At 41.4% G+C, this 12,513-nt stretch overlaps 1 protein-coding gene across 1 annotated transcript in view; it reads left to right on the top strand.

Moving 5' to 3' along the window:
- The window catches only part of Elmo1 (engulfment and cell motility 1), a 418,449-nt gene that overhangs the window by 38,127 nt on the left and 367,809 nt on the right, over positions 1-12,513 (top strand). The window contains 1 exon segment of the mRNA XM_013036055.1: positions 11,609-11,649. Coding sequence (XP_012891509.1) covers positions 11,609-11,649 — 41 coding nt within the window.

Here is a 12,513-nt window from a genome sequence, read left to right as displayed (position 1 = left end):
CTTAAGTACTGTAAAAACAAACCTCTGTACTTACCTTTGTGCTGGAGTGTGGAGTAGCAGCGTCCTTCCTCTCAGGTGCGACCTCTGGGCATCTGGGCTTTTTGCTCCTGCTGCAACTATTCTAAATTTGGTTGGAGTTCAAGAGCCAGAATTGTAGAATTACATGAATCTTGGTTCAGATTCTTTGTCACCTATGCAATGAGTCATGGAGCACATCAAGAAACACCTCAGGAGCCTCCTACAGTCTTCTCAGTAATACAGCACACACAACACTGAGAATGTTCAGGGTATAGTTTACTCAAAAACTGTAGCTACCAGCATTGGTATTTTTTTCGGAAGGGTCGGTTGAGTGGTGATAGGTAATGCCAAATACGATTGAGCTGGAAGTAGAGTTGTGGCTCAAGTGGTACAATGCTGGCCTTGAGCAAAATGAAGCTTAAGAACAGTACCTAGATCTTGAGTCCCAGGACCGACGTACACACTCTCTTGTCTCTGTCTCTGTTTCTATCTGTCTGTCTGTCTGTCTCATACACACACACACACACACACACACACATGCACGCACGTGCACACACACACACACACACACACACACACGAGTATGATTGAAGCTTGGGAGAGTTTGGGGAAGGGTGAGGTTGTGCCATTGTTAGAATAGGTCCTTTCCTACAAAGCCTGCCTGGTTATTCTTCAGGGCTGTGGCTCTGGCTCTGCTTGCCTTGCCACTGTCTCCTTTTAGGGACATTTGTTTGAAGCCTTTGTCCCTTCATACCTGGAGGTGGCTGTTAGGCATCAAGGAGCTGAATTTAGTGCCTCTACTTACAAACCTAGACCCACTAGATAGTGAAAAGAGATGAGGAAAGAGAAACGATGAATGAGAAATGAGAAAGCACTTATTTTATGAGACTGACGCACTGCCTACTGAGCTAAGGAGGCAGATGCTTAAAATGAAAAGCATGATTTTTCTTCTTAGGGGAGCGGGAGGAGGTGGTGTTGGGATGCTGGGAATTGAACCCAGGGCCTCACATATGCTAAGTGTCCCCAGTCCCAAGCACTTATTTTAAAAAATATTATTATGATAATTGTTGTTTGTTGTTGTTGTACTGGAGTTTGAAACCAAGGCTTCATACTTGCTAAGCAGGCTCTCTACCACAGGAGTCATTCCTCTGGCCTTTTACTCTGGTTAGTTTTGAGATAAGATTTTATTTCTTCCTGAGCTGGTCTCTGATCTGTGATCCTCCTATATTCATACTTTCTTCCCTAGCTGAAATGACAAGTGTGCATCACTATACCCAGCTTTTTGTTTTCTGTGGAGATGGAGTCTTTGGGGCTTTTTACAAAGGCCACTCTAGAAATCCAGTCCTCCCAGTATTAAGGATTACAGGTGTACATCACTGTTCCCGGCTTGAACTCACTTTTTATTATGCCCTCTCCACCAGTTCATCTCAGTATTCTTTTCACTGATGTCTTACATCCAGTGTCAGCTTCTTGGTAGTTGACAAGCCTTCTTAGCACTGTGTGGAAGTTGACCTTGGATCCCACTGTGCCTTCAAAACCTAGCTGAATTCCTCATATCTATTTACCTCTTATGTGAACAGAGGGTGGATGGCCTGTCAGAGTGGACAGCCATTTCTGTGAACCCTGTTTTAGCTGTCTTCTTAGTTTCATACCATGTCTGTAAACATAGTGAGCCTTCCATGTAGGAATTTGATGAAGAGAAATACATTGGTTGGCCTGGATGAAGGCAAACAGACTTAAGACCAAGACTGATTCTATGTGAACCCTGGATTACAAGGTCTTGGAGTGAGACAGTCCAGAGTTATTTGCAAGTACTCTGTAGAGAAGACTGAGATTAAGGAAGATTAAGACAGAGGGAGAAAGAAATTAGGAAACAGATTGGTGCTACTATAAGAGAAAGTGCAATTTTAAGGGACATGATTCCTTGTCACCATAGCAATACTGCGGTGGGATAAATAAAACAGGGATGACGATGGAGCTAACTAAACATCATCGTTGATACAAATTGAAAGCAAAATGAAAGCAAATTTTGTATTGTTCATCTTTGTATGTATGTCTTCTACAATTGCAGTTTCTCTTCCAAATGAAGAGAAATACACTCTCTATAGACTAGTAGTATGTTAGGATGTCTAAAAGAGTCTGTGTAGTTTATGCTTTTAATCCTAGCTACTCAGGAAGTTGAAATTTGGAGGATTATCGTTCAAAGCCAGCCTGGGCAGAAAAGTCCATAAGACTTTTTTTCTCCAAAATAACCAGCAAAAAGTTGGGCTGGAGGCATGGGTCAATGGGTAGATGGAATGCCAGCTGTGCATGCAAGCTGAGCTAGTACAAGGCCTTGAGTTCAGACTCCAGTACTGCCAAAAGAAAACAGCAATTAGATGGTTTATCTGCTTCTTTAGCCTACTAATTCAGCTATGTCTCATACTCATAATCACTTATGCCCCTCTTCATAGTCCAGTGGTTTTGTGACACAAAGATTGAATTTATCTTGGTGCAGATCTCTTATTTAATTAGCTTCATGAAGCTTGAAACAAGTCTTTTTTTGTAAATCATTTTTGAACCAAATCAGCATTCTTCCAGGGGGTTAAAAAAAATGGCCCGTCCTGTCATCTTTCATTTTCCAAAATTAATTTGATAACCAGGTTTTCCTGCCTTGGAGGGTGGTTGTGAGCCCCTCCTGTAATTTTTGATGATTACTGGAGTCTTCAGTTCGTGATTCATCTCACAGCTGGTGTCAAAACACATGCTTTCCAAACAGCCAGCTAACTTTGCCTCAGGAAAGCATGGTTTTGCCATCATCTTTCAGACTAGTGAAACTGCTCTTAAGAAAACCCCTCTCCCAACAGAGCAGATCCTTTTGGACCAGCTCATTGTGTCTCAGAGAGTGTCACTGGCTCATCTAAGGAGAATGAAACTATAATAAAGTGGTGTCATTCCTGCGCTGCCCTGAGGACTGTCTAAGAAGTGGATGGATTACTGTACCTTCAAGTTTCTCCAAGCTGTGGTCCATCTGAGCATCCTGTCTCAGTGTTTTGGAAGCTGTGTTTCTTTTCTTCCAGGTCCAACATTACTCATAACTGCCGTGCAGAGTATGTTTAATGGATTTCCATCTATAAAAGTAAAGGAAAACCCAAGTGCTTTGTTGTGCCCTACTGCCTCAACGTGACAGAATAAAGCATCTGCCAGATTCTTTTAAACATGAGAGAAAAGCTTTTTGTTCATAGTCTAGGACCTAAACCATTCCTGTGTGGAAAAGAGTTTTACAATTAAAAAGAGGATATGGATGGAGAAAGGACAGATGAGAGAATGGGGGTGAGACTGTCCTGGTCTGTCCCCATTCCACCTCCAGCTGCCTGCCTGAGCCTCGGGAACAATCAGAGACTAGGAAAAAAGGGAGAGAAGCTAAAAATCTGAGAACAGATGTGTTCTTCATCTATGTTTATTAGATACATGCCTGAGAAATGACAGAGTATTTTAGAGGCTGCTCTGCCTTTCAAGTAGGTAGAATCTAGTTATCAAAACGCACAAAAATGACTTTAGGAATAAAAGCATTATGAGTGAAAGACAAAAGGTAGCATTTAAAGGCCAGTTACTTTAAGGAAGAAGAAGGAAATAGATATTCCCTCCTTTTTTTGTTTTTGTTTTCCTTTGGCAGTGTTGAGGTTTGAACTCAGGGCCTCCTGCTTGCTAGGCAGGTGCTGCATTGCTAAGTCCTGCCCCCAACCATTTCATTGGCTGTTTGTTTGAAGTTTCATTTTGACATGCCCATAACACACACTGTGCTCCTTGCTCATACCTTCTATCACTCCCCTTCATCCTCTCTCCTCCTTCCTAAATCAGTCTCACCATGCTTTATTGCTTATTTTCATACAAATCGACATAAAACATTGTGAACCCCTTGGCTACCCTTCACCCTCTCCATTCTCCCACCCCTTTGCACTGGTTCCTACACTACAGACAGGACATGTTTCACCTTCCTAATGTTTTTGTTAAAGTTCATGGCACTTGTTCTCAGGGGCTTCATTATGGCCCTTCTCACATGCATCTATGGTACTTTAATCAGATTGATCACATATTTAGGTACAGGATTTGGTATGTGTTTACTTATATGTTTATCTTCTAGGTCTAGCAACCAAGTTTGAGAGTGAATTTGTGTGTGCTGGTTATTTCTGAGCTAGGGTCTCACTTCGTGCCCAGTCATGTGCTTGGACTGTCATCTGCCTGTTTTCTTTAAGTTTTCACTTGTTGATAACACATGAGTACCACCTTACCCAACTCTCAGTGGTGAAGGTAACTGGAAAACTTTCCTGCCTAGACTGGTCCTGAGTAGTTATCTGCCTAATGTCAGCCTCCCAAGTAGTTAGGATTATAGGCATGAGCCACCTTCCTTGGCATTCATTTCTTTACCCAGACATTTTTTTTAAGGGACTAGTGAAGGGTCTAGATAGAGAATGTAAAAAGTAGTGGATCTCCTTGGAGGTTCCATTATATAATAACTTACTACATATCAGGTCTATTCTAAGAAGCTTACCTCATTTGTGACCCTCATTTGTTTATGGCATTGTGTTTACTTAGGGACAGAAGAGAAAGCAGGAGCATTGAGAAGGGAAATAATGGGTCTAATGTTACAAACTCGGGGAATGAAAAGCCTGGGGTTCAATCTCAAGAGACTTTTTACAAATTTTTATTTTGGCAGTTTGGGGTTTGAGCCTAGGACTTGATGCTTGCTAGTCAGGTGCTTTCCCACTCAAACTACATCTTGAGCTGTTTTGGGTTTGTTGTTATTATTTATTTATTATTGTTATTATTATAATACTGTAACACAATATTATATTATTTATAATATATTACATATTTATAAATGTTATAAATTATATAATACAGTAATAAAATACTGGGTCTTAAAAACTCAGAGCCTAGAACTTTTGCTTGATTTTTTACTCAAAGTTGGTGCACTACCGTTTGAGCCACAGCTCCACTTCTGGCTTTTGGCCAGTTAATTGGAGCTGCAAGTATTTCATATTTGTCTACTTGGGCCAGCTCTGAGCCATGAGCCTTTAGAGATCAGCCTCCTGAGTAACTTGGATTATAGTTATGAGCCACCAGCGTCCTTCATGCTTAGGTAGATGGGACCAAAGGCTATTTTTCTAAAGTTAGTCAAAAGAAAAGTAAATGTCATGTCACCTCAAATGGCTTTGTGGTATCTATTTGCTTCCTAGCATCCCTAGAACATTCCATCTGTGTGGTTAGACACACTGGCAAGGCCTACCCCAGGCTTTCTTCCTGGGTCTGGCACACTGGGCAGTGGTGAGATCCATGGGTGGTTGTCACTGCAGAGAATTGAGCCTGCAATGTGCAGTCGCTAACAGGGGTGTGGTCTACCAGCGAGGCACTGACAGCTTCAGCACACAGGTGTCAAGGTAGAAATGTGGGCAGCATCAGAATTGAGAGCCCTGAGGTGCATCTGGGGGGTAGGTGAAGTCCTGGATGTGGTGTCAAGGCCAACAGGCAGGACCAGGTGGCTCAGCTGCCAGGAGCAGCCAGGCCTGTCATGATGAGATGAGGTGTGTGTGTGTGTGTGTGTGTGTGTGTGTGTGTGTGTGTGTGTGTGTTGTGGAAGGGGGGGAGGGGTTCTGATGAAAGACAGCAGCTGGGCAAATCTCCTGGGAAGGAGCCTCCTGCCAGGCTGGCTTGGCCAACTCCTCCATTAACAACAGCCAGGCGATCTCCAGGGGTCTCTCTGTGCCTGAGAGGGGAGTGGTCATGATGTTGAAGAGACAGAAGGGAGACAAAAAGAGAACATGGATTATATAGCAAGGAAGAAACACAGAGTCTGGAAGGGGCTTAGCTGGGTGCTGGTAGCTCACACTGTAATCCTAGCTACTCAGGATGCTGAGATCTGAGGATGGTGAATTCAAAGCCAGCTTGGTTAGGAAAGTCTGTGAGACTCTTGTCTTTAATTAGCCCCCAGAAAATGGGAAGTGGAGCTGTGGCTCAAAGTGTAGAGTGCTAGCCTTGAGCCAGAAATATATCAGAGACAGCTCCCAGGTGCTGAGTTCAAGCCCCATAACTGACAAAAAATAAATAAATAAAAAGACAGCGACTGGATGTGTATAGGATCAGAATGTATGATGTCAATTCTAGAATTTATGACAGTATTTTATTAAGGTGAGAGAGAGAGGGAGAGAGAAGCAGAAGGAGGAAGAAGAAGAGAAAGAGAAGGAGGAAGAGGTGTAGGAGAAGACTAACATTCACTTCTAGGAAGAGGGAGTCATGCCAGCAAATGGCTTATAAACTAAAGATGTCGTTTAGAAACAAACTGGCAAAAAGAAAAAACCCCAAATGTGGCCATTTTCAGAAACCTCTTTATTTTATGAAAAGTAAGCAAAAATCTTTTTGTTTTAAGAAATGTGGTATCTGGACTTACTGTCTTCTGTGAGTTAAATCAAGAACTCTTGGGGAATCGAGCTAAGAAAGAAAGTTATTTAAAAGAAAGCTAAATCCTTGAAAATGATGATTCATACATGGTATACTGCTGATAGATTCATATAAAAATGCATCCTGTAACGAATAAATATTTCCAGCCATGAACTGATATCTTGTGCCTATTGAGATCTGAAGACTGAAGTTGGAAGCCAGCCTGGGCAAGAAAGTCTATGAAACTCTTTATCTCCAATTAATCAGCAAAAGCTGGAAGTGGAGGTACAATTCAAGAGGTAGAGTGTCAGGCTTGAGTGAAAAAGTTAAGTGAATTTACAAGTTTGTGATTTTAAGCCCCCGTACACACACACACACACTCTCTCTCTCTCTCTCTCTCTCTCTCCCAGGATAATCTAAAATGAAGAACAAAGACTTGTCTGCTGTAAGGTGATCTTCTTGTGGATAATAGGAAGGACAAGTGTGACTTGGGATCTATTGCTTAGATAGAAATCTGGCCATTAAAGTGCTAGCCCTGCAAAACAAGCTCTTTTCAGACTGAAAATGTGGCTTTGGAAACAGAAGGTTTAAGGATTAGCTATGGTGTGTGTGTAAGTTATGAAAACTTACTGAAGCAGTTAAGTAATTTTGATCCAATATTCTAAATCCAAATATTTTCCAATTGAGTGTAGGAATTCACTTTTTAGATTTGTGGAAACCGGGAATAGAACCAGTTTGTTCCTCGTAGACCAAAATTTCTTTCAGGCCTTTTCTTTGAGGCAAATTTCTCAGTCAGTCATCAGAAAAGTAGCCACGTATTATGCAGGATGTCCCAGGCCTTGAAGAGCTGGCAAAGTAGGCAGGAATATTTTTGTGTAAGCTAGGCAAATGTTCACAAATACGACCACTGGGAAAGACTTCTGACTGAATTTACTTATGTCATCCTGAGGGGTTTATGCAGGCAGAGATAAAGCAGTGGGACTAGATGAGTGTGGTCTTGCAGAAGCTTTGCTCAGGGTTGGCTCTTGGAGAGAGGGCAAGATTGCTCACCTATTTGGTACAACAGCCATAGAGATAGCTGTGGTACTGGTGTCTGGTTTATCATCTGCTGGCTACACAATGTTCTTCTAAGTTGAGCCTCCTGTGATTCCCAGGAGACTGATTGTGTGCAGAGTGGAGTGACAGCTTTTGTGGGCTGAGATGTAGCTCAGTGGGAAAGCACTTGCAAAGCAAGTGCAACGTCCTGGGTTTGATCCCCAGTACCAAAAAAGAAAAGACAAAAAAAAAGTTAAAAAAAAACAAACAGAAAAGGAAAAATAAGATTTGATGATGTTTTCTGGAAATGTGTCTGAAAGAACCATCATTCTTAGGTGAGTTAAGAAACCCATGGAAGTTAAGTTTGTGTTGATTGAACAACAAAGTATGTCATCAGCAACTTATGGAAGCCATTATTGGAGATGGGCTGATGCTCAGGAAGGCTCTGGGGTTAGAAAACCAGAATAAAAGCTCTAGGATGTGTGTGTGTGTGTGTGTGTGTGTGTGTGTGCGCGCGCGTGCACGCATGCACGTGTGTACTATAACCATCATCCCATGTTGAGATGAGAGAGGCAGAAGATCAGATGATAAGGGGTGGGGAGATTGAAGATGGAAGTAGAAGTCAATGTTTCTCCTGGGCTGCAGTGTAGACACAGAGAGCCAGCGAAGGTGTTGGGGTGGGGTGGGGAGGTGGGAGAACCTGCTGTACTGCTGGGGCATATGGAGGCCCAGGGAACTGGGTGTGATGACTTATGTTTGTACATTTCATCAGTTAATGGAGGAGAGTTCAAATGCCCCAACAGTGAGATGTTTAAGACGGTTTGGAACCAGAACCACAGACTCAATGAGATCCACAAATTGATGAATGATGGAAGATAAGAATGGAAATCTAAGATCAGATCTGAAAATGTTGCTGGAATTAGGGTGGTTGAGGGGCTCACATTTGATTGGAGCAGATAGAAATACCAGAAAATGGACCCTAAGGCCAAGCCCTGTCCCTACCGTCATTTTAATTGGCTAGCTTCCATGGTCCTTATGTAACGCTCATTTTAATTGACTAGGCTGCATGGTCCTTACATAACAGTCATTTTAATTGGCTAAGCTGATGGTGGACATTCAGGTAGCTGCCATTCCTTGTGGCCTTTAGTTTTTTCTTTAATCTTTCTGTATTGAGTCTCTAAGCTTTGTACTTTGGTGGTTTTTATTCATGTCATATATCTAAGTTCAGAATATTCTAGATATAATAGAACCCCAGAGACATCTGTCTTTTTAAACTTGATTCTGTATCTATGAATCATACTTTAATTAAAACTCACAGTATGCCTGGGAAGCCTCACCTAAAAAGCTGAATTGGGGGAACAGTTGTGTTCAAAGTCTTGTCCTACCTCAGCAACAGTCTCCTTCTCTTCTGATCTGTAGCTTCCATGTAATTTAATATCAAACCCCAGTCTGGTTATTTATGCTTTACTTTTGAGGGTGCAAGAAGTTAGATTTGGAAATGGGAGAGTTGCTGATGGACCTTACCACATACTGACGTTCTGGAGAAGTATGTGGTAGCTAGAAGCACAAAATTGTTGTTTTTGGAAAATTGTCTCCTGGGAAAGGTTTTCTTCCTAAAGCTCCGCTGCCATTTAATTGTCTGCCACTTTGCTCACAGTGAGAGCCATAACCAGCTGACCAGTCCTTGCTAAGACCAAGGACTTGTGCATGGAGAAATGTATGTACCACTGTAGCCTTTGTCACCACTGCCAATCTTGTTCTAGAGGAAACCAACTCAGGATGTCAAGAATACCCCGCTCCCCCAACCCCGGTCCTGAATCGTCCCACTTACAATGATTAGTTCTGGAGGACATTATGTTAAATGAAAGAAATCATCCTCCTTAAAAGAAAAGGAAATAATACATGTTTTCACTTACCTATAAAAGCTAAAAAGGTTAGTCTTGAAGTACTAGGAAATAGAATGATGATTACCAGAACATGAAATGAGTGGGGGGTGGGGAAAGTGAAGAGAGGATGGTTAATGGGTGCAAGAATGAAGTTGGATAGAAGAAGTAACTTTTTTTGGTGCTGGGTTTGGACACAGGACCTCATACATACAAATGTATATTGTACCACTGAGCAAGACCCCCAGTTTAGAAGGAATAACTATAAAAGTTAACCCATTATAGTCAAAGGTGATTGGTTTTGGGGCAGGGATGCAAATGAGGACTACGGAGTGATGTATAAGATGAAGAACAGACAGACAGATAGAGACAAACATGTATACACACATTTACGTATATATGCATTCAGTATATATATGTATATAGACACATGTATGTATACTGTATATGAAGATAGCATAATGAAAACCACTCAACACTGCGAACAGGAGGTTAAGGGAATGTGATAATAAAACAAAGGGTGAACTTCTTCAAAGAATATACTGTGTCAATCTATGGAATACAGCAATGAAATCCACCTGTATTATATAAATGTATGCTAATAAAAAGTAGCAAAATGATGAATTAAATGTTGGAAAATAGCTAGCATTAATGTACCAGTGAACAGGCCAGTTCTGTGATGCTCATGTGCGTCTGGTCTGTATCAGGTCTGTATTTCACTCCATGAATAGGAACAAGGTCTAGGCAACAATTAAAAATAAACACAGACAAAAATACTTAAATAATGTAAAAATGTGAAAACACAGATATTGTTTTCTCTTCTCTCAGGAACTGTGTTTAGCAGAGTTCTGGGCAGAGGCAGACACTGTCGTGATCATGTTGAGGTAGCGAAGTGTAGGTCACCTGCTGCACAATGAGGTGAGGAATTGCACAGGAGCTACAGGAGTCCTGGGGGAAGACTCTATGGACAGTGCTCAGAATTCCCCAGTAGAGTAGATGGAGTGACATTGTGTCCAACACAAGTATATTCTAGGGATAAAAAGCTCTTTGAGTAACAGGAGAGGAAAAAGGAGGCCTCTCCCTTTCTGGGATGTTTCACTTTGACAAATTAATTTCTATTTAATTTATAGCCATTTAAGTTCCCAACAGCCCTGAGCGATGCAGAAGTTAAGTCTGCATGACAGATACTGCTAGTGGGGCAAACTAAGGAAGTGCTGGATGACAATGCAGACAAGTTGACAGATCTAGGAAGCGAACTCACCCTACTGTCAGAGAGGCAGGCATAGACCCTGCTTCTACATTGATACACACACACACACACACACACACACACACATACACATACAGATATATGTAAATGTAGGAACATGCATATATATTATATATTATATATATGTATATGATTTTCTCGATGGCTATATATGAAAATCCAGGACCCTATGCATTATATTTCTTGGTTTTCTCTTCTTGCCTTCACCATCCATTTCTCATCTGTGATTTTTTTTCTCTTGGTGGACACAGTCCTCCCTGAGCTTGGAGACAGTGTCTGTTCACGTCCCAAACAAAAAGAATTTCAACATCTCTAGGCAAGTGAATGTTTCCTCACTGCATTCCTTCACTTGGGGGGACAGGCCAAGCACAAGTGTGGCTGTGAGGACCGGAGCCCAGCTGTGGTCAGCGCCAGTTGACACGGTGGCACATGGAGTCCTGCTCACATTACTCCCGTGTGTTAGCCCAAACATGCTGTGAGATTGACGTTTAATGGGGCCACACTTGGGAGAAGAATCCTGTGTACTCTGCAGGAACAATTTTGCAACATCTCATGTCCCATGTGCCACACTCTTCATAAAAATCTCATGAATCCAAACTTGTCTTCATAAAGCCAATTGTCTGTTTGCTTTATTCTGGTTATTCCTTGAACTTGCAGATTTCTGCTTGCCTGGGAGATCCTTGTATAACGTGTATTTGTTGTCTCAACTTTAACAAGGCAAAATTAAATATGTTACATATTTAGTACAATTAATGCTAAGTATAAGGGAAAAAAAGGGCCACAAGGGAATAAATCATTAATAGATTAGGTAGTGACTTGCTAGCAGGTTGTGAACCCTGAGAATGTAAGAGTTCACTCACAACTAAGAATAGTTAATGTAAATTTTCCTTGCTAAGAGTTTTTTTTTTAACTTTAGGTGGTTTTTTTTTAAATTTAAAATGATGAAATGAAACTTCACATTATTTCCTTTTTTTGTTATTTTCAGAAAAAACCACTGTCTGCAATAATCAAGGAAGTGTGTGATGGGTAAGTGTTGCAAAGATTCTTCTAAAGCATTCAGTCCATACATTGGCAGGAACGTAGAGTATTTCCGCTGGAGGGATAGAATATTATCCATAATCCTATAAATAAATGATAACCATAAATCTTATTCATAACTCTTCATGTGACCTACCTAGTCACAAAGAATTACCTTGTGAGAGTTACCCTTCTTTCTCCACCAAAATCTTTCCCCTATTCCTCGAAGAATAGAAAACATGGAATGGCTGGGTCCATGTGTACAGTGGGTTGGTATTATTTCTTTTGAACAGTTGTATTCCTTTTGTCCTTCCAAGCAGGGAACCTTTAGACTAAAGGTTCCTGAGAGTTAAATACACACTCCATCTGACATACACTGAAAGCATCCCACAGGCCCCTGTGGAAGATGGCAGAATTAATAGACAAGTCCATGGGTAATTGTGTGCTTTGTGGACTTTTCTCACTGACTGACATGGCTTTCCCTCTTCCTCTGGGCTGTTCAAACAATCCTGGGGAAGGGCACATTGGAAAGTCACATGGTATTTCTTGACTTGTAAAGCAGAACTTTGAATAGAATATTAGGGGGAAGTTAGAGAAGACTTGCCATACTTAGTGTGTCCCAATCTGTGTGGGGTGAACTGATTGTGAGTTAGAGAATTCAGTGACAATTGGCAATGTGCTAATTATCACATGTTTAAATTGCTGCCATTTACCTTGCTGTCATTTCTTTGCCTCAATTGTTCAAAATGAAGAATGTTGCCACTCACAATTTAAGTCTCCCCCCCACCCCCGCCCCAAACCTTGATGAAATGCTTAGAGGTGAGGAGTAGCCTTGGTCTAGGAACTTCAGAGAGGAAAGGACTGTTGGTCTTA

Source organism: Dipodomys ordii, unplaced genomic scaffold (assembly GCF_000151885.1).
Source record: "Dipodomys ordii isolate 6190 unplaced genomic scaffold, Dord_2.0 Scaffold245, whole genome shotgun sequence".
Lineage (NCBI taxonomy): Eukaryota > Metazoa > Chordata > Mammalia > Rodentia > Heteromyidae > Dipodomys > Dipodomys ordii.
The sequence above is the reverse complement of the archived record's forward strand: the minus strand, read 5'-3'. Positions and strand labels throughout refer to the sequence as shown.